The sequence below is a fragment of the Nannospalax galili genome, unplaced genomic scaffold (assembly GCF_000622305.1).
Source record: "Nannospalax galili isolate Female #2095 unplaced genomic scaffold, S.galili_v1.0 scaffold127, whole genome shotgun sequence".
NCBI classification, from domain to species: Eukaryota; Metazoa; Chordata; class Mammalia; order Rodentia; family Spalacidae; genus Nannospalax; species Nannospalax galili.
The window spans coordinates 4,884,032-4,907,100 of NW_008360326.1; the positions used below are offsets into that span (position 1 = coordinate 4,884,032).

Consider the following 23,069-nt stretch of genomic DNA (forward strand, 5'->3'; position numbering starts at 1 on the left):
CGCACTACTCAGTTACAGGCTCACCTTGGATTACGTTTTTAAATTAGCAAAGTGCATACAGAGATTACAATTTTAAAGAAGAAGAAGAAAAAAAAAGGTCCTATTGTGTGGTCCCAGCAACAAACTCAAATACAAACGGGGACTCCGATGAGCTGTTTATAAATACTTTAGGAACAATTACAATGAAAGTCTTGTTCGTTTGAAATTTAAAAAAAAAAATTCAGATCTATATTCTTAAATCTCCACTGACAGTTAAATTTCGTTTGTTTTCCTCGCCTAGGGGGTCACAGGACCTTTGCCACTGGCTTGTTTTGGCTTTCCAGGATCCGCTGGAAGTCAGGATCGGGATCGCCCCCACCTTGAGGAAAAGCCCCAGGCAGGTTAGCCTCTGCAGCGGGTTCTGAGGGCCATTAGGAAGTGAGGAGTCCTGGAGATGACGCTCTGCGGTTCAGGCACAGGCGGGTCTGCCTGGGTGGGGCTTGAGGGTCTTAAAAGACAATCACAGAGTTTCCGGCCCATAGTTCTGTGCCGGGCACAAAATCTTGAGAGCGGAGGGGGCAGACAACTCCCGAACTCAGGGTTTCTCCCGAGCACACTCAATCCACTTCCTGCCTGCCGTGAGTCGGGGGCTTGCTGCCAAGAGAAGGTAGCCTTTGTGTGTCTGCTAGGTCCTGCTTCGACGGGGTAAGGACGCGAGGAAAAGTGACCAGGAAAGGAGCTGACTGACCCTTCTCGGCCCGCCCCCAGGTCACCTCTGCCTTTAAATCTGCCCCTTCTCAGAGCCCCAGCTCTGCTTCCTGGGCTGGTTGGGGTGCCCAGACTCTTCACTGGCACGATCCATGGCTGAGCTGGGCTTCACGAGGCTGCGGTGGGCGCTGCTGGGCTCGCGGGTGGCCGGCCGTGGCCTTTGCCCACGAGGGGCCAGAACCAAGGCCGTGATTCCTGCCGCCCTCCCGGGAGACCCGACAGCCGAGAGGCCTGGAGCTAGGCAGGACCGGCGGCAGCTGCGGAGCCTAGAGGAGGTTCCCAGGATTGGACAGCTGCACTTTTTATTCATGCTGTTTGTACGAGGCTATGCCCTGCGCTTCCACGAGCTCCAGGTAAGCTGGCAGGGGCATCGCTTCCTGAGGATGGGGATGGGTACTAGGATAGAGAAGCTGGGTGTGGGAGAGATGCGGGACAAACAGAAAAGGATGCAGAAACTTAGCTCACAGCTGTCTGGGGCTATGGTCATAAATTGGAAGACTGTGTAAGGTGCAGACAAGAGTCCTTTGAACTAAGTTAAACAAGTGATGAGTGGTATGGATCGGGAGAGCATCAGCAGGAATGTGCCTTGGAAACCTGTCTTAAAGTGGACAGATGTTGGGAGAGGAAGGGGCTGTCTTGGGAGAGAATGGCTTGTGTTAATAACAGCAAACTGTCAGAGGCTGCTGTTCAGCTCTGCAGTGATGCTGTCTCCTCCAAGACTTCTTTTTAAATTTTTTATTTTATATGTATGAGTGGTTTTTTAGTTTTTTAATTTTGTATGTATGTTTTACCTGCTGTAAGTGTACTTTGAGTGTGAAATTCCCACAGAGGCCAGAAGAGGGCATCAGATCCCCTGGTACTGGAGTTTTAGAAGGTTGTGGTCCACCACATGGATGCTGGGAACTGAACTGGTCTTCTGCAAGAGCAGCTAATGTTCTTAACCCCTGAGCCATCTCTCCAGACCCTCCCTCAGAATTCTTATAGAGAAACTAACTTCAGGGAGATTACAAAGACTTCTTGACCAGCTACAGGATCCATTTCTCCTTCATGGGAAAAGATTGCTTCTCTGGAAGGGAAAGCAAAATCATCAGCAGTGAAGAACAAGAGTTACTCATTGTGACAACAGGAGCGGGGGCAGATTGAGCTACTACTCTCCGGGAGCCAGACTGAGGGTGAGGATGAGGGATAGGGAAAAAATGATTAAGTCCTACTTTCCCTCCTGCTGTCTGTCAGGCTCACTAGGTACAGAAAGATGGTTAAGAAACCATTCCTAGTGGACCTGGCATTTGTAAGCCAAGAAATAAGGGGGCTACAAAGTCCCTCTGCTTGATTCAACCTTTAGAATGTGAGAAGTCCTGGGAATGCTTAGGGACTGGGGACTTAGGCTTTCTCAGGAGGATTTGCTCAGGAAGAAATTCTAGATGGCTTTACAAGGAGGAAGAGGAAGCAAGACAAAGCCAGGAGGATGTGGAGTTTTTGTTTTTTCTTTCTTTTTGAGGCAGGGTTTCTCTATACAGCCCAGGTTGGCCTCTAACTCTCTTTCTTCCTGCCTCAACCTCCCCAGTGCTAAGATTACATATGTGTACCATTAAACCCCAGAGATAGGCAGTCTTTTTAAAAAAATATTTATTTTTATTTATGTGTAAGTGCCTGTGTGAGGGTATGCTATGTGTGTGCGGGTGCCTGTAGAAGCCAGAAGAGAGGGTTGGATTCCCCGGAGCTGGAATTACAGGCAGTTCATGGGTGCTGGGAACCAAACTCGGGTACTCTGGAAGAGCAGCAAGTGCTCTTAACTGCTGAGCCATCTCTACAGCCCAGAGAGGTGGTCTTTGAAAGGAGTGCCTAGGGCTACAATTTTAGGGCAACCTCTAGATATCTTTAAAATTTTTTTTATTTGTTTTTATTCTATGTGTATGAATGTTTTGCCTGTACCTAAGTTAAGTGTACCTGTGTTATGCAATGCCCATGGAAGCCAGAAGAGGGCATTAGATCCCCTGGAACTGGTGTTAAGGATGGTTGTGAGCTGCTCTATAGGTGCTGGGAACTGAACTCTGGTCTTCTGCAAGAGCAACCAGTGCTTACTGTTGAGCCATCTCTCCAGCTCCTCTAGATAGCTTGATCATATATGAGCCTGAGCTGTCCCATAAGAAATACATTAATTTTCTTCACTACATGTAACTAGTATGAGTTATTAGAGGGGTGTTGTACATCTATAAAACCAAGTGACAACATTTTAAAAAATATTTATGTATATATATTTTATATGTATGAATATTGCCTGCATGTATGTAAGTGCACTCATGTCATGCAATGCCTGTGGAGGTCAGAAGAAGACATCTGATCCCCTGGCATTGGAGTTATGGACGATTGTTAGCCATCATGTGGGTGCTGGGAATTGAATTCAGGTCCTCTGCAAGAGGTTAAGTGCTCTTAACCACTGACCCATCTCTCCAGCCCCGGTGACAGCATTATTGAGGAAGACAATGTGCTTCCATAATTATCTTTGTATCAGTTAAAATTTGTTTGGTTTGTCATTCAAGCTATCTTAAATGCTAAGGTGGGAAATTCCAATAGTTTAGTATCCTTTGGGTATGATTTGCTCCAGAGATTTATCTTAGTCCATTTTGTATGGCTATAATGAAGTACCAAAAACTGAGTGATTTATAAAGAAAAAGATTTATGTTGTTCAGTTTAAGAAGTTTAAAGTCCAAAATTGGTGGCTCCATTTTGCCAGCCTGTCACAATGTTACCATGATGGGTGGCATCACATGGCAGGAGCTTGTGATGTGCAAGAGAGACAGAGAAGGGGCCAGGCTGACTCTTTTATCACGACTTGTTTTTTGTGGGATTAGTTTACTGCCATGAGTCTGGAGTGGTTATAACCCAAACTCTTTCAATTAGTTCCCATCTTTTAAAATTCCTACCATCTTTCAATATTGTTACCTTCAACATATACACCTTTGAGAAAGACAGACCATATCCAAACCACGACATCCCACTGCACCCCCAAAGTTCATGTCTTTCTTATGATGTAAAATGCATTCATTTTGTGCCAATACTCCCAGAAGTCTTGTTTGAGCACCAAAGTCCAGCATCTTATTGGAGACTCAAAGCAAACTCCTTTCAGCTGTTAGCCAAGTTAAAAAAAAAAAAAAAGCTATGTCCAAGATACAAGTAGGATCAATATTCCTGTCCCATGAGAAATGGGCCAGAAGAGGGAGGGCCCAGATCCCTGCAAGACTGAACCCTTTCAGTGCACACATTAAATCTTAAAGCTCCTGCATCTTGTGCATACTGGGGTGGAGATGGCTCCCCCAAATCTCCAGTGGTCCTGGGGCTGCTTTCTAGTTGCTGGTACCTGTGGCTTCTCAGGTGGGTGTTGCACAATGCTGCTTGCCCCACCTTTTCTTGGGTCCTGCCTCTGGCTCCACTTCCATGGCTCTACTAGCCCTTTAGTGGAGACTTTATGGTGGTTCTGCCCTTATGGCAAACTTCTGCGGGACCACCTGGGCTTTTTTTTTTTAATTTTTTTTTTTGTCTTTTTTTTTTGAGACAGGGTCTCCCTGTAGCCCCAGCTGGCCTGGAACTCACTATGTAGACCAGGCTGACCTCGAACTCACAGAGATCCGCCTGCCTCTGCCTCCCAAGTGCTGGGACTACAGGCGTGCGCCACCGTGCCCGGCTGGCTTTTTCTTTTTTAAGTTACAAGTTATTTTATGTTTTTACATTTATTGTGTGCTATGGCAAGTGTGCGGAGGAAAACTTGCAACTCTCTCTATCATATGTATCCCAGGAATTAAACTCAAGTCATCAGGTATGGCAGCAAGTATCTTTACCTGCTGAACCACCTTGCCACCAGACTCCACTTTTTCTTTTCTTTGTTTTAAATTTAATTTAATGTGTATAAGTATTTTGCCTGAATGTATGTAAGTGCAGCCATGTTGTACAATGTCAGAAAAGGGCACCAGATCCCCTGGAACTGGAGTTACAAATGGTTGTTAGCTGTCATGTGGGTGTTGGAAACTGAACCCAGGTCTTCTGCAGAGCAACCAGTGTTCTTAACTGCTGAGCCATCTCTACAGCCTGTTTGGCATTATTTCTAATCTCTCCAGATCACCATGGTCCCATAGCCCCTGTATTCTATGTGTAGCAGAATTAGGACCACATGTACTTGGCCAGGCTGTCAGCTTGCTCCAAAGGCGCACCAGTGGCATAAGCTGTACCCAGCCCATTTGAACAGTGACTGGGTGGCTGAGTGCTGTACTGGGAGAGGAAATGCTGAGGACCAGGTTTCCTTGGGTAGCAGCCCTCAGGTCTTCTCTAAAACCATTCTGTCCAGGGATTTCTGGACCTGTGGTTAGTGGGACAACCTGGATTATTTTGGGGCTTCTTTGCCAGAGTTCTGACACACAGCAATGGCAATGTCCTCAAGTGGTGCCTTAGCTATACCGTCTCATGCTTTTTCTTTGCTTTTTGTTTGTTTTGTGGTTTTTGAAACAGGGTCTTCCTGTGTAGCCCTAGCTGGTCTGGAACTTACTATGTAAACCAGGCTGACATCGAATTCACAGAGATTCATTTGCTTCTGTCTCTCCAGTGCTGGGATTAAAGCCGTGCACCACCATTGACCTTTTCCTTTGCTTTTTATTTAATTCCTTTCCAGATTTAAAAACATTTTTTAAATTTATTTTTATTTTATGTGTATGAGGATATTAACTGCATGCATGTGAGTGCACCCATGTTGTGTAATGTCCTCGGAGGTCGGGAGAGGGCATTGGATCCCCTGGAACTGAAGCTGTAGATGGTTGTTAGCCTCCATGTGGGTGCTGGGATTTGAATCTGGGTCCTCTGCAAGAGCAGTCAGTGCTCTGAACTGCTGAGCCATCTCTCCAGCCTCCTTTCCAGATTTTCAGTCTCCATCTCCCAATACCCACAGCCTTTCAAAGTGCTGAGAATGAAAACCTGGGCCTCGTATAGGCTCAGCGAGCACTCTACCACTGAGCAGCATCCCAGATCTTTTTCATTAGGTAGCCCAGGCTGGCTTCTCCTACCTCCACCTGTTGAATGCTAGGATTACAGGTATGCACTGTCATGCCCAATGCTCTGCTCTCTTCTTAATTATAAATTCCACCATTAAGTCATCACCATTGCTCCTGAATCTTACTACATGCAATTTAAAAAGTGTCTCACATAACTCCTTTTATATATTACTTAGAAGCTTCTTTCAAATACCCTTAAGTCATCACTCTTTTTTTTTTTTTTTTTTTTTTTTTTTTTTTTTAGGTCTCCCTGTAGCCCCAGCTGTCCTGGAACTCACTATGTAGACCAGGCTGGCCTTGAACTCTCAGGGATCTGCTTGCCTCTGCCTTCCAAGTGCTGGGACTACAGGCGTGTGCCACCACGCCCAGCATAAGTCATTACTCTTAAATTAGGTCTTCCACAAAACCCTAGGGTATGAATGCAATTCAGCTAATTCTTTTCAGCTGCAGCTTTATAACAAGTTCCGCCCAGTCTCCAGTTTGCAGTAAGGTAGCCCTTCCTTTATACCTGTGACCTTGTCACCTTGGCTGTTACTGTGTACATTTTAACCATATTCTAATCATGACTGCTTAGGCCAGTCTGTAAGATGATAGAGCTCCTTCCTAGTCTCTTCTGAGCTTTCACCAGGATTTCCTGTAATGCTTTGTTTATAGTAATACGGACCTTTTCTAGCCTGCGCCTCCAGTTTTTTCAAACCTCTGCTCATGGCTTAGCTCCAAAGCCTGTACCACATTCTGGGGTATCATCATAGCAACAACAGCACTCCTCAGTAAAACTTCCTGTCTTCAAATCATTTTGTACAGCCGAAACAAAATATCTGAAGCTAGTGTGGTTAGCTAACTTGCTCTGGTAACCCCCATCTCCACCTTCTAAGGCTAGAAATACAGGTGGTTCTCCACGCCCACCCAACATTTTTATGGGGTCTGAAGATACAACCTGCAGCCCTCACACTTGTGTAGCAAGTGCTTTAACCACTGAGCTATCTCCACAACCTCCACCATCTTTTAGTACCATGACATCAGGGCCCAGGCTTCTAGCTTATGAACCTTTGGGGACATAAATTATGCAGAGCAAGATTCATGGAGTTATCAAAGCTGCCATTTTGCTTTCCTTTAAGTCTCTTGGCTCAGTTGTCTTGTAGAAGTTGATCAAAAGTCCTGGCCTGGATCAATTGCCCCTCCCTGGCCATATCCTGATGGTCAGGCAAAGACGGACAAACTCACTTTAGTTTTGCTTTGTCTAATGCAGCCTCACCGGTAAAGCCAAGCTTAGGGTTCCTCCAACCCAAACTAGGAGAACACAAGGGGGAGAAATTGATTGGGTATTGGGGTAGCCAGCCAACCACAATATCTTCTGCATCCTCAGTTGTCAGAAAACAAGGTACCTTAGAAAGGTAGGGCAAGCAATGCTGTGTAGCACCCACTTGAAAAGTGGCCAGCACCAGCATGCATATGCCCTGGGTTCCATCTGCAGCACTGCAAAAGAGAAGTAAGTAAAAAAACACCTGGGTTGGGGAGACGACTCAGTGGATAAGAGTGCTTGCTAAACAAGCATGAGGATCTGACTTCTAATCCCCAGCACCCATATAAAAAAGCTGAGCATGCCTACATGAACCTGTAACTCCAGAGTTTGGAGGTGCAGAGATAGGTGGGTACTGGGAGCTCACTGGCCAGCCAGCCTAGCTGAAATGGCAAATTTCAAGTTCAGTGAGAAACGCTGTCTCAAGGGAATATGGTCCATGATAGAGCAGGGTACCCTATGTCTTCCTCTGGCCTTTGTGCTTGCCCAGGTACACATACACATGCATATACCTCATATACACAAAACAAATGCATTATTCCACATTTAAAAAAATTGGTATGGGGAAGTATCTTTCCCCATCTTTTTGGTTTGTATCACTGAGCTACAGTCTCAGGCCTGCCTTTTTCTGTCCTAACAAAAATAATATCAAGAGTGTTAAAACAAATGCAGTGTGAACATATGTTAAATTTACACGTAAATTTATTTTTTAAAAGGATTTTTTTATGTGTATGTGAGTGTGTGTGTACCTGTATGAGTTTATGCTCACCATGTTCTAGAAAATACTCATGGGGGTCAGAAGAGAGCATTGGATCCACTGAAACTGGAGTTAATGGTACTTGTGAGATGCCCAGTTTGGTTGCTGGGAACCAAACCTCAGACCTCTGCAAGAGCAGTAAGCGCTCAACCACTGACCCATCTCTCTAGCCCCAAATATACATGTAAATTTCCATTAAATTTTTATCTTTCAAAAATGCCAATCCTGAGTGTGTCAGATATTATTTAGTCAGTAGCTCTTATTCTGGACTCATGGGTCAGGGCCCTTCTTGTTCCCCCAGTGACCCCTGCACATGTTGGTCATCTCATGTGTCTTGTTTCTCATCATCTTTTGTTTATATGGCTTAGAGACTGGGCTGTGAAGTAGTGAGGGCTGGGCCTATGTCTTTCCCACCTATGTCCCCCTAATGCCTCCATTCAGCTCTGTGTTGCTGGTAATCCACTTCTTGTCCTAGGTATGCTCACCTTCCAGCAAGCCTGCTGGCATTTTCCAACAAAGCTGCATTTGCTGGCTTCCTGAGGTTTCTTTCTGTCTGCTGTGGGAGCTAAGTGAGGAGGGTGGGCAGAGCTCACAGCTTCTTGAGTGTCACAGGCAAAGTCTTGTCTTGAGTCACTCTCAGAGCCTCCTCTACTCTGTTATTTCAGAGTCATGAAATCAGTGGGAAGTTCTTATTTTCTGGCATACATCTTTGTACCCTTTGACAGTTCTGTCTTTTTGCATATAAATGAACATTTTCCAGATATTGATGTAATCGTTGCACACTTGCACAAAAATGTAATTTTGCAGGGCTGGTGGGAAAGCACCAGTGATAGAGCACTTGCCTGGCATGTACTAGGCCCTGAATACCAGCTCCAGGTCTGCAAAAATGATGATGATGACAAATAAGTAAATAAATAAAACAGAAACATGTCAGATGCTCATCTACTGGATAATAAATCAGATATATTCATACAGTGGAATGCTATCCAACAGTTGCAATAAATACATGACCTCTTCATTTTCTGAGATTTTTGTTGTTGTTTTTTGTTTTTTTTTTTTTTTTTTTTTTCCAGGTAGGGCCCAATTTGGCCTCAGACTATATAGCTGAGGCTGGCCTTGAATTAAAAAATTTTCCTGCCTTACTCTTGAAATGCTGGGATTACCAAGTGCCACCATGCCCAACTCAAGTGATCTCTCTTTGAGGTGGGATCTCAGTGTGTTGCCCAGGCTGATCTTGAACCCCTGAGTTCAAGTGATCCCTGCCTCAGCCCCCTGAATGTGGGACTACAAGTATGTACCACCACATTGGGATGAATGTACAAGCTCTTTATTTATTAATGTGGACAACTGAAAAACACTGACTACCGAATGATAAATTCAGTAGAAGAATTCTGCCAAGGATGACCTTGACCTTCCAAACCTCTTGCCTCTACCTCCTGAATGCTAGGATTACAGGCATGTGCCAACCATGCTCAGTGCTGTGGATTAAACCCAGGACCCCTGCATGATATGCCAACACTCTACCAAGTGAGCTACATCCCAGCCCCATTTTATGAATTCTAAAGCACACAAAAATACTGTAGGTTACTATGAAATACATACATATGTATGCATACATACATGTGACTAGGTGTAGAGTAAAATTATATAAACGCTGAAGAGAAAGATGCACTTCAGATTACAGTAGAGGCTGCTCTGAAGAGGGAAAGGGAAGTTGGGAAGGCTCAGAAAGGAACTTTCTTTCTTTCTTTTGAGACACGGTTCCCCTGTAGCCCCAGCTGAGCTGGAACTAGCTATATAGACCAGGCTGGCCTTAAATTCACAGAGATTTGTGTGCCTCTGCTTCCCGAGTGCTGGGATTAAAGGTTTGTACCGCTATGCCCAGCTAGAAGGGAACATTCTATCTGAAATTTTCATTTAAAATTTCTTTCATTTAAAAAATATGTATTATTATTGTATGTGTCTGTGCATGCATGATGGGGGGGTGAACCACTACATATGTGTGAAGGTCATAGGTCACCTTTGTTGAGTCTGTTCTCTCCTTTCACCTTTTTTTTTTTTTTTTTTTTTTGGATACAGGGTCTCCCTGTAGCCCCAGCTGGCTTGGAACTCTCGTTGTAGACCAGGCTGGCCTTGAACTCACAGAGATCCACCTGCCTCTACCTCCCAAGTGCTAGGATTAAAGGCACCACCCCTGGCTCTCTCCCATTTTTACATGGGGTCTAGGGCTCAAACTAGAGTCTCTAAGCTTACACGGCAAGCACCTTTACCTACTGAGCCATCTTACCAGACCTTGTTTTAAAACTTTGAGGGAGAAGGGGGAGGTATAGCTTCATTGCTTTTGATCCGCACCCCTCCAAATTATTGAATAAATGATTATTAGATTATATATGCATAAAATCTTTTAGAGTATGTCCAATGTACATATATAGTAGTTTAGTAGTTCATATTTATAATTTCAAAATAAATAATAAATATTGAAAAATATTTGAAGCAAATAGAATAAATATGAACATTTCTTAATTCCAGAGGGGTAGGAACATGGGTGTTATAATGTTTTAAATTTTTTTATTTTACATTTATTTATTTGTATGTTGGGGGTGTTACAGGCTGAAACAAAGTCTCCAATACCACTTAGTTCAAAAGCAGCAAGGTAATTTATTACGGCTGGGCTGCCTGACTCGGAAGCAGACAAAAGCTCCGATTCTCTCAAACAAGGGCTTTTTATAAGTTTACAAAGCATTGTTCAAACATACCTGTCTCTAAACCATAGCAAAACTTAAATTTAACAATCATGTTACTGTATCCAAGCAAGGCGAGCAAGCGGTTTTGACAGAAGCAGAACAGGCTGTCAGCCAGGTGTTGAATGCCCTAGACTGGAACATTTTGCTTTTGCGGTTAAGCCATTTCTCAGAACTTATGTGCCCGTTCCTCTTCTAAGTAAACTAAAGTAGGGCAATGGTTGCTGGTAGCCAAAGATGGAGGAACTTGGGCTAGGTTTCTGAGGCGTTTCAGGGGTGTGCATGCACATGTCATTAAGCCTATGTGGAGATCAAAGGACAACTTGCATGTGTCAGTGCTCCTACTATGTGGGTTCCAGGAATCAAACTCAGGTGGTTATGTTAAAAATAAAATCTGGGGCTGGGCGTGGTGGCGCACGCTTTTAATCCCAGCACTCGGGAGGCAGAGGCAGGTGGATCTCTGTGAATTCAAGGCCAGCCTGGTCTACATAGTGAGTTCCGGGACAGCTGGGGCTACAAGGAGACCCTGTCTCAAAAAGACCAAAAAATAAATAAATAAAATAAAATCTGAGGTCCAAGGACCTCATCAATACCATACAAAGTACACTCAAAAGTAACTTGGCAAGGCAGAGTTTACTTTTGCAAAAGGGTGCCTTGCATGATCAGTTAGCTCCAGCAAGTACACATTGGACCTGGAAGCTTGGTGGGCTTTTATGCCTGAAGCAAGAGAACTGTGTCTTTTTCCCTTTGGCTGGGGTCCAGCCTCATATTCTTTCCTGGTTGACTAGTTTAAAGGAATCAGCCACAAGGGAAAAGAGCTCCACCACCCCAGGCCATCAGGCTCAGGAATGCATCAGGGCCTTTCCTTAAAAGTCTTACAGAATGTGGTGCACTTACCTACATGCAGGCAATACATTCATACACATAAAATAAAAATAATAAATAAAATATTTTTAAGGGTCTGGAGAGATGGCTCAGCTTTTGCAGAGGACCCAGGTTTAATTACCAGCACCCACATGGTGGCTACGCATTGTTCTTAACTCTAGTTCCAGGGGAATCCAAAGCTCTCTTTTGACCTCTGCAGCATTGCGCAACACAGGTGCACTCACATACATGCAGGCAATATACTTGTACACATAAAATAAAAATAATAAAAATATTTAAAAAAATTTTTAAAGTCAGTGCGATGTGATTAAGAGATTAGAATTTCTTGTTATAAACCAAGTTCCAAGTTTTACAGGGCTTGAAAGAAAAGATTAATTATCTAATATTTCTTACGATCAGGCTTCATGACAAGTAGTCTTTATCTGCTGAGCCATCTATTGTGTAACATTATTCTTGGAGAGGTGAAAAACACCTACTTACCCCAGATAGGGAATTGATGACAGATCAAAGTAAGGATACCATCAAAGTCCAACTTGGTGAATGAATGTGTTTACTGGGGTTACTTACAGGAGTGTAGATGAAGGGTTACTTAAGAGAGCAGAAATGACTCAATGGCAGCTATATCACCAAAAGCCCACCCTAGCATGGGTGAGAGCTCACAAAAGCAGGAAACCTGGAGCACACTGCACAACTTGCAGACAGCTCATCGGGTTGCAGTGTCTCTTCTGGTGGCTCAGACTTGACTAGTCTGAACCTCTTCCAAGCAGCTCAGCTTGTCTGAGAGTATATCTCAGACCTTTCTGCTTATATATACTTAGAGGGGAGGAGCCTAGTGAATCTGGTCAGTTTCAGGGACTTCCTGAAGCTGTTGAGTTGTTGACTTTCTGAGCTTCCTTATAAGATGGAATGTGTCACCTCCACTAGAGCATTCCAATATTTACCTTCAAGATGGAAGGTTTTATCTCAGAGGAAATTACTATACAGCACCATCTCACAGGCCCTATGAAGCTTTATCTGTTTTTTATTTTGTTTTCAGACAGGGTTTTCCTCTAGCCTAGTATGGCCTGAAACTCACTGTGTAGCCAAGACTGGGCTTAAATGCATATCAATCCTCCTGCCTCAGTTTCCCAAGCATTGAATTTCTAACATGACTACCTTCATAATGTAAACAGTGCAAGCTGTGCCACTTCTCTTGAGTCCAGCTGGTGCCACTGACTTGGTCTGATCCTGGAGGAACTCATCCAAGGCCAGGTGCGGAGCAAGGGCAAGCTGGAATGCTGTTAATTATTTAGCGCCTCCTGTTACTTGGAGATATAGATTCTGTTTGTGTGAAGGGTTGGGGTTAACTTCTGGTGACACTCTGACAGCACTGAGATAGGGCTGCCCCAACTGCACTCCTCTGCCTGTGACCCAGAATGGGCCATCTTTCTGCCAGTCAGCTTAGGCAAAAGAGCAGCCTGTGCCTGACGTTAGGTCATTCTTGTTTATCCAACTTGTGGCTGCCAACTCTTCAGGCCTGGCTAGTTGACATGACAAAATAGCACTTGGCCTTTGTGAGTTTACTTTGGTTGTCAGGGCTATTTGGCGTGTTGTTTTAGTGTTGTTATGCTGCGCTGAGAGCTGCTTAAGGGGCCTGCTCTCTGAAACAAAACAGGCCCCTACTAGATCAAAAGGCAGCTGTCAATTTAGGGGGTGGAGGTGGACTTGCAGTGACTTTTTCCTCCCTCCTTCCTTCTCTCCTTTCCTTCCTTTCTTTCCTTTCTTCCTTTCTTCTTCCCTCCCTCCCCTTCCTTGTGCAGTGCTGGAGACTGAGCACACATTTAACCACTGAGCTACATTCTCAGCCCAATGACACCTTTACTGAGATATACTCCCATACCGTGCAATTCATTCATTTAACACTAAATTATTTTAGTAGACTCACCTTGTGTACTCATCACCCCAGAGAGAAACTGGATCCCCATTTAGTTGTCACCCCTTGCTTCCTCATCTGCTTGGGAGGCAGATTAGTAATACCTTATAGGCATGATACTTTTTAGTTAATGTTTGATTGTGCTGGATAGCTTTGGTTGTCAACTTGACACACCTGGGTTGAGGGAGCCTCAGTTGGGGAATTGCCTTCATTGGACTGGCCTGTGGCCATGTCTGTGGGGTATTTTCTTGATTATTGAGTGATGTGGGAGGGCCCAGCCCACTGTGGGTGATGCCATTCACAGCAGGTAGTTCTGTATTGTATAAGAAAGCAGGCTGAGCATTGGTCAAGGGAGAACGCTAGTAAGCAGCATTCCTCCATGACCTGTGCTTCAGCTCCTGACTTCTGGTTCCTGCCCTGAGTTCCTCCGGTAGGCTCCCTCAGTGATAAACTGTGATCTGGGAGATGTAAGATAAAATAAACCCTTTCTTCCCTAAGTTGGTATTGATAAAAGTGTTTTGTCATAGCAATGGAAGGCAAATTAGAACAGAAATTGGTACCAGGATAGTGGGGTATTGCTGTGACAGACATGACCTTGGTGTTTTGGGGAAGATTGTGGAAGTGTTTGGAACTTTGGGCTGGAAAAGTCATTGAGTGCCTAGAGTTTGTTGCTGTGGAATTTGGAATAGTTCTGCTGATGGAGGTCTGGCTTGTGAAGCTTCAAATGGAAGTAAAGATTATCACGGCTGTTTTGTGTGATGTTTTCAATTGAGAATCTATGGTTTCTGGTTAGCTGGGGCTGAAGAATCAGTTGTGATTAAGAAGAGACCAGAAGCACTGAAGTAAAACCTTTGCTTTACTGGGACAATTGATACTGCTTAGCTGGAGCTGAAAAGTCAACTGTAACAATAGACCAGCATCATGGTGGCAAAATCTTCTGGGATGTATTTCCTCAGGATCAACACACAGAAGCTGTGATTCAGAGGGGCCCTGAGCCTCCATCGCAAGCTGGAAGCAGGATTTGGTAATGTGTAAGAGTCTTCAGCATGGTTCTGGTACTGAAAGCATGAAGGGGTCACAGAAAGCAGCCGAGGCTTGGCACTCTGAGAGGCCAGGAAAGGCTGCCTCAGTTGTAGTGAAGACCTTCAGGTTTGAGGGGTTCATGGAGAGAATCTGAGGCTTTGCACTCTGAGAGACCAGAAGAGGCCATTGGTGAAAGTGCAGCTTCAGTTTCAGTGGAGACCCCAGCTTTTTGGAGATGCCAGGACCATGGGACAACCACCAAGGACAGCAGCAGGTGTGGAATGGAGCCAGCCTAGGCCTGTGAGGGACAGCAGAATCAGAGAAGTGGAGCTGCTGAAACCCTTTGGAGCCCAGAAGATCATGAGTGAATCCCAGGTGTCCAACCTTGAGCTACTTTGCTAGACTTAGGTTTTGCTTAGGTGTGCCCAGTTCTTCCCTTTTGAAATAAGACAGTACTTGTTTTGAATTTTACAGGAGCCCACAGTTAAACTTTTTAAAAGAGACTGAACTTTTAAGTGTTTGGAATTTTTAAGGACTATGGGACTTTTAAGGTTGTACTGTCTTATATTGTGATATTAACATCATATCTTGAGGACAAGAAATGGAAAGGTTGTGGTTTAATAGTGATGTGTTTGTGTGTTAAATTGACAAGGGGTCACTTGTGCTGGATATCTTTGGCTGTTAACGTGACACACCAAGGCTGAGGGGGCCTCACTTGGGGAATTACCTCCATTGGACTGGCCTGTCGCCATGTCTGTGGAGTACTTTCTTGATTGTTAAGTGATGTGAGCAGTACCACCCTGGGCAGGTAGTTCTGTGTTGTATAAGAAAGCAGGCTGAAGCTGGGCGTGGTGGCGCACGCCTTTAATCCCAGCACTCGGGAGGCAGAGGCAGGCGGATCTCTGTGAGTTCAAGGCCAGCCTGGTCTACATAGTGAGCTCCAGGACAGCTGGGGCTACAGGGAGGCCCTGTCTCAAAAAGACCAAAAAAAACAAAAATGATCAAAAGAAGATGAGAGCCTGGCATGGTGGTGCATGTCTTTAATCCAGTACTTGGGAGGCAGAGGCAGATGGAGCTCCGTGAGTTCAAGGCCAACCTGGTCTACATAGCTAGTTCCAGGCCAACTGGGACTAAAGGGAGACCCTGTCTCAAAAACAACAAAAAGGAGAAAAAAAAAAAAAGCAGGCTGAGCATTGGCCAGGGGAGCAAGCCAGTAAGCAGTGTTCCTCTGTGGCCTGTGCTTCAGCTCCTGCCTCCAGGTTCCTGCCCTGAGTTCCTACCTTGGGCTCCCTCAGTGATGAACTATGACCTGGGAGATGTGAGATAAATTAAACCCTTTCCTCCCCAAATTTGGTGTTGGTCAAAGTGTTTTGTCAGAGCAATTGAGGGTAAACTAGGACACTGATTTTGAAGAACAGAGAACGAATAGTTTAGATAAATGACCAGAGCCAGACCTTTCAGCAGACTGAACTGCATTTATTCAGCGAGGTGGCAACAACCTTCCCATGGAGTGAGTTGTGCAAAAGTGGTGGGGGAATTGTTGTATATTTTATAGGGCTGGAAATAAAGTGAACATACACAGCTGTGGAGTCTGAGTTAAGGTGTCCTTGGGCCCTTTTCCTGGAGCAGATTGCTTAAGCAGAGCAAAGAAGCTGTTTCAGCTCAGATGTGACTAGCTGATAACAGTGGAGCAGAGACAGCAGAGAGACATCCCAGTAGGGGCAGTGGGTTGTCTGGCTTTTCTGCATCTGTGGCACTCCATCAGGCCCAGGATAGACATGTATCTGTTAACAGTGGGGTGGGTGAGACTTCTGTCTCAGGGAATTTCTAGTTTTATCAGTTAACGTCCAGGATCTGCCTTGGGTTTTCTACAGTGAATATATAGGCTAGGTACTGTGCATCTTTGGGATCAACAACTAGTAGAATTCCTATTTAACTGATGACAGAAATATTAAGTTCATATCTATGCAAGGCCTGATGGATTCAGCCAGTAAAGACACAAAGAGATACTTTTAGCTTTAGATAGTTGGTTACTTAGTGAAATAAAAAAATAAGCCCTTGGTTCTGACTTCCCAAGATTCTTGCCCCCCACACTCCAAAGACAGCATCCAAATACCATGGAACAACCAGATCATTGTGAGTTGAAGGCATTCTCCTGTCTGAGAAGACCCTTTCAGTCTGTGGCTGAAGGATTTTATATTCTGCTTTCTGAGATGAATAGGGTGGAAAGTCTCATGTTTCATCAGAACTCAAGGGAGGCAATGAGCCAGCTCATTCCCCGCTCCCCCATGAACTAGGGCTGGGAAGAAAGTTGCCTCATGGTTGCTCCCTGCAGGCCTTCCATTCTGTCCTCCTCCAGGAGAACCCCAGGGCTCTGCAAAAACTCAGATGTTGTGGCTCAAGGCTTTGGCTTTGAAAGCATAGGTGCTTGCAATGTTGACAAGTTGGGGGTCACGCTAATATTCCTCCCATGATCTTTTAGCCTGCATGACTAAGAATTCCCAAGAGCATAGGTCACTCACTTCAGATGGACTAATTTTCTGTTCTTTCTTGGGCAACATCAGGCAACAGTAAACATAACCATGATCCTGTACAATTGATCAGGGCTGCCTAGAGGACAGATTTGGCCCAGCATCCATTTGGAGTACATATAACTAGAGCTATTGCCAACTCCACCTACTCACTCAGCCAGCCCTCAGAACTGGCTGACAACCTTGAAACAAACTGTGACAGACATACCAAAGAGGCCACACAGCAGGATGAGATCAAAGAGACCAAATTAGATCATTAATATGTCCTGTCATCTTTTGGGGAAATTGAGTCTTTTAGAAGTCTGGCTGTTGGGAAGTTTATGGGTCCTTGGATTCAGTCTTCATTGGCCTTTGGTCAAGTTGAAGTTGGTGGCAGCAGCCTGCAATAGATATCTTAGGGACAGGAACTGCAAGAGAGGGATCAGAAGTCCCTTCTCCCACCCCTGACTTCACACAGCTGGCTCCCAGCATCCTCTAAAGTAGAGCTGTTGTTCTCCTTCCACAGTCATATTTAGTGTTTGATCCCTGAAGCTACATCACCTTTTCCTTCAACTCTCCTCATATCTACATGTGCCCATGTTTGTCTCAAGGTGGGTTAGTGGCTTCTTCCCTGTGTGCCTTCTACTGTCCTAAAATATTGCCTATCCCTTGATATATGGACCACATGAAGACCATCTGAGGACTGGTCACTTTATGGACATCATCATTCTCATCCCTGTCCATGGTTGCCCAAGACCAGCAAGCAGAACTGGCTATTTACTTCCTTGTCTTTACTATTTACAAATTCTAGTAGCATCTTTCCCAAGGAGTAGGTGTGGCAAGAAAAACAGTGGAACCCTTGACACAGGTTGTTTCCTGAGCTTCTTTGGCCTCATGTGCTATACCCTCTAGGCCTTGTTTGTGGTCCAGGATAGAACTGAGTGTGGGTTCCTATGCGTGCCCTAAGCAATGGTGTATCCCGGATGCTGGGATCTGATCTTACTCATTCTACTCATGCTCAAGCCAAGCAGACTTTTGCCAAGGGTGTCTGTAGCCCTATCTGTATCACAAATAGGGAGCATGGACATTGTGTAACTATGATCTTATGTTCATCTCAGGACCATGGAGACTTGTTCATCCCATCATCCTTCTACCAGGCACCGGTCTACCTGACATGCATCAGTGAAAATGTGATAAGGTGCATTGGGTGGGTTTTCCCTAGGGCTGGTGCCATAGATTTGCCCACCAAACATAATTTATCCTCTTTCTTACTCTCTGTCTTGCTATAATAGACCAAGCTGACCTCCAACTCCTGATTTCCCTGCCCCAGCCTCCTGAGCGGTGGGATTACAGTATGCCACTACACTTGGCAGGTAATTATCTCTAAAATGAGCATTCCGAGTGGTGGTGTCAGGCAATTGTCACGTCCCCAGCCATAGAAGGTATCGCCTAGAGGCCATGTCTTGTCAGTGACTCCAGCCTGGAGAATGGAGAGTCACTGACACAGGCATTGTCTGTGCACTGCTCGATAGTCTTCCCTAAGCACAGAGCCTCTACTAGCTTTCTAATCAAGGTGTGGTCTTCCTTTGGCATCTTTACTAATACCTCATGGCTGTGCTCTGCTGACAGAACTGGATAGGTTCCTGGTGTTCTACTTGACACTCTACCAGTGTTTTATGTATTTATTAGGAACATAATTTAAATCAAGAGAACTGTTCCATGTACTTAATACATCTATTTCCACAATACATTATATTGATTCAAAAAGGCTCATCAACTGTGGTTATTGATTATGTGTGTCCCCTAAGATGGGCCACAGTACTTATTGTTTGGTCAAACACCGATTCAGTTACAGCTGTGAAATGTTTTTTTTAGATGTGATTAATATTTAAATCAACAGATTTTTATTAGAGCAGTTTGCCTTGTATAATATAGTAAGCCTTATCCAATCAGTTGAAGGCCTTAAACGAAGACTGAAGACCGCAGCCAAAGGGTTATTGATACATATCAACTGCCAAAATGTCACAGAATTTTGTTGGTTTGCTTGTTTTGAGAAAATTTCATTATGTTGGCCAGACTTCTTTTTTAAATATTTTATTTATTTATTTATTAAATATTTTATTTATTATTTTCATTTTATGTGTATGTGTGTATTGTCTGCATGTGGGCGAGTGCACCCATGTCGTGCAATGCCAGCAGAGGTCAGAAGAGGTAGTTGGATCCCCTGGAACTGGTGTTACAGACAGTTGTTAACTGCCATGTGAGTGCTGGGATTCTAACCCGGGTCTTCTGCAAGAACAACCAGTGTTCTTAACTGCTGAGCCATCTCTCCAGTCCCGATATTTTATTTATTTTTTATGTGTACAAGTGTATTGCCTACATGTATGTGAGTGCACCTGTTGTGCAGTCAGAAGAGGGTGTCAGATTTCCCTGGAACTGGAGTTAAGGATGGTTCTTAGTTGCCATGTGGGTGCTGAGAATCAAACCTGGGTCCTCTGCAAGACTAGTCAGTGCTCTTAACTGCTGAGTCATCTCTCCAGCCAGACTGACTTCTAACTTGCAATCCTCTGAAGAGCTGGGATTGCAGGTGTGCATCAAGGATCCTGGCAATCCTCCACCAGAACAGTTACAAAGGCAGTAGTTTTACAAGAGGGATTTAAAGAAAAAGGAAAAGGGAGATTTAATGCTCATTTAAAAAACAAACTCTGGAGCCTAGCATGTGGCACATGCCTTTAATCCCAGCACTACTGAGGCAGAGGCAGGGAGATCTCTGTGAGATGGAGGCCAGCCTAGTCTACATAGCAAGTTCCAGGCCAGTCGGGAGTACAGGGAGACCCTGTCTCAAAACAAAACTAAACAAAAATAAAACAAACTCTGGAATCTAGGGTATGGCTCAGCTGGTAGAGTGATGGTAGCATTCATCAAGCCCTAGGTTCAGTCCCCAACACTGCATAAAACCAGGCATGGTGCCACACACCTGTAATCCCAGCACTTTGGAGGTAGAGGGCAAGAAAATCTGAAGTTCAAGGTTATCCTTGATACATAGAGAATTTGAGGCTAGCCTGGGCCACATGAAACTCTGTCTTTAAAAAAAAAACAGGACAAAACAAAAATAACAACTCTGTAGATATCATAGTTGGAAATGGCATATATTCGTGGTACTTATTCTACATGAAATTGTGAGAATGGACATGACTTCCAGACTTCATTTATAGTTTTTATTTTGTAAATTTCCCACTCTTTCTTTTATGTCTACTTTGCTAATGTGTTTTTCTAATTTTCACATGACCTTCAGCTTCTGTTTTATATAGAAAGGTTATATATGTTAACCGTTTCTTATAGAAAGAGTACAAATACATAGTTTGCATAACTTGATTCAGGTGCATTCTGGGAATACAATTGTGCAAACATCATAGAGGGTGCTTATACAGTAGCTACTCCATCACTAGGCCATATAATCTTGTGTGACCTATATCCTCTGTGTGGCCCATCATTGATCAAAATATCATATGCAGTGCATAACTACTGGGTTCTTGTTTAATGATTTTTCTCTCACCAAATCAATATTTATAGTTAGTGTTCTTTGAATTTGGGTGTGGTGTTACAAAGTCCTTGCCTACTGCATGATATAAACAGAGTGGGACTTTTTGTTTTGTTTTCCTTTTTCTTGTCTTTTCATTCTTTCTTTTAAAATCTTAACCCCTCTGGGATTAGTTACTGAGTATTGAGAAGAGGTTCACAGGGCACAGGGATTTCACTAAGGGGCAAAGAGCAGGAATGGAGCCTGTACCTGGTTTACCAAGCTCTGGGCTGTGGCCAGTGCATCCTTCTAGAGAAGGCACTTTCTTTTTTTTTTCTCCTCCCCTCTCCCCTCCCCTTTTCCCTTCCTCCTTTCCCTCTCTTCCCAGCTCTTTTTGCTGGCCTAAATAGTATCTTAAGGAGGAATAAGAAAAGTGCCACGGGGCTGGAGAGATGACTCAAGAGTAAGAGTACTAGCTACTCTTGCAAAGGACCCAGATTCAATTCCCAGCACCTACATGATAGCTAACAACCACTAAAACTCCAGTTCCAGGGTATCTGACAGCCTCTTCTGGCCTCTGTGGGCATTGCACACATATGATGCACCACATATATTCAGGAAAAACACATACATACAACATAAAATTGAAAAAAATAGCTGGGCATGGTAGTGCATGCCTTTGATCCTAGCACTTGGGAGGCAGAGGCAGGTGAATCTCTGAGTTCAAGGCCAGCCTGGTCTACATAGTGAGTTCCAGGCCAGCTGGGGCTACAGGGAGACCTTGCCTCAAAAAGACACACACACACACAAAAAAAAGTGGGTGTGGTAGCACAGGCCTTTAGTCCCAGCACTTGAGAGGCAAAGGCAGGTAGATCTCTGAGTTCAAGGCCAGCCTGGTCTATATATGGAGTTCCAGGTCAGCTGGGGCTACAGGGATACCCTGTCTCCAAAACACCAAAATAAATAAATGAAAATTAAAAAAAAAGAAATAAAGAAATGTGTTAAGAAAAAAATGCCAAGGATAGGACTGTATCTCAGTGACTGGCCACTTGCCCAGCATGCACAAGGCCCTTCAATCACCAGTACCCTTACTGTTTTCTACTCTGCATAAAATTATATATAATAATTAGAATGGTGAACTCTTAGTAACTTTACTTTTTAGTAAAGACACAGGAAGAAAGCGACCTTGAATTTTTCCATATAACAATTCATGGAAGCACATAGATTCATGTAGTGCCTTTTCTATAGAATTTAAGAAGCTGAGTAGTTGAATTTCTATGATTTTTTCTTCAGCATTTAAAAAATATTATCTTTATTGTGTGTATGAGTGTATTGTCTGTATGTATGTAAGTGCACATCATGCAATGCCCAAGGAGGTCAGAAGAGGGCATTGGATCCTCTGGAGCCAGAGCTATGAACAGTTGTTAGCTGCCATGTGGGTGCTGGAAACCAAACCCTGGTCCTCTGCAAGGACAGCCAGTGCTCTTAACTACTGGGCCATCTCTCCAGCCCCTTTTTTCAGTATTTTAATTTAGAAATGACTCGGGTGTTTTATATCAATCACTTAATTTAACATAACTTCAGGACCTTAAGTTACATGAAAAGTTTACTTATAAGCATTTCCCAATTTATACAAGCAGTTATGTCTAGATTCTTTATGAAAACTGAGATGTTAGACAAACATGGTCATTTTGTTTCTTTACCAAAGAAAGGTCCTAAAAGTTAAATCACTGCACTTGATTGTGTGGGACTCGATGAACACTAACTTATACTTCATTTGCACATTTATTCTTAGATTACACTTAGATTTCTATGATCTAAATAGTTAACGTGGGAAAAGTTGTATGCTTGTCACATATTTAGTGCTGAAACCTTTGGAAATATGTTTTCCTAAATCCAACAATAATAGCCTTGTTTATCAAAGAATTACAACAGAGATCATTTTGTTCTAGGTTGAATTTATATAGTTTTATGACTTTGGGTTAACCCTGGACACCATAAAACATCCAAATAAACATAACCTTATCCAGTCAGAACACCCAAGCACAAGGGTGTGCTAACAGTTCAGAAGACATTGTCATTTTTTTTCACCAACCAATTTAGACAACTTGTTTATTGAAAACTTATTTTTCATGTGAACACAAGGCATTTGGTTGATTAATAGTTTGGGTTTGTATAATCTCTCATTTATCTGTAAGCCAAATTGAAAAGAATTCCTTAAAGATTTGATCATGTATGTAGACACAACATATAATATGTGAAGGTAACACATACACAAAGATCTTTTGATTTCATTTTAGAATTTTAGTCATGAGACAGTAATATATTAATATAAATTTGCCAGTTTATAAAAGGGCAGTCTATCCAATGATATACGTGACAAAAAGGAGCAAGTGAACTAAAGACTTGTTTTCTTGAGATAGGGTCTCTATAGCCCAGGCTACTCTCAAACTTAAAATCCTCCTGCCTCAGCCTCCTAAATGCTGGGGTCACAAGGATGCATGCCCACTTTTTTTATGCAATGCTATGAAATTTTTGGGTAAAGCAATTCAGAGAGAGAGAGAGAGAGAGAGAGAGAGAGAGAGAGAGAGATGGTGGAAATTAGAACAACCACAAATCTATATATACATGTGAGACA

The 23,069-nt window shown here is 43.6% G+C and overlaps 1 protein-coding gene across 1 annotated transcript in view; it reads left to right on the forward strand.

The window, feature by feature from the left end:
- Positions 1-414: 414 nt before the first annotated feature.
- LOC103727727 (sterol 26-hydroxylase, mitochondrial) overlaps positions 415-23,069 on the forward strand; it is a 41,305-nt gene continuing 18,650 nt past the window's right edge. The window contains exon 1 of the mRNA XM_008825733.3: positions 415-1,100. Coding sequence (XP_008823955.1) covers positions 840-1,100 — 261 coding nt within the window. The 5' untranslated portion in view covers positions 415-839. The remainder of the gene's footprint in view (positions 1,101-23,069) is intronic.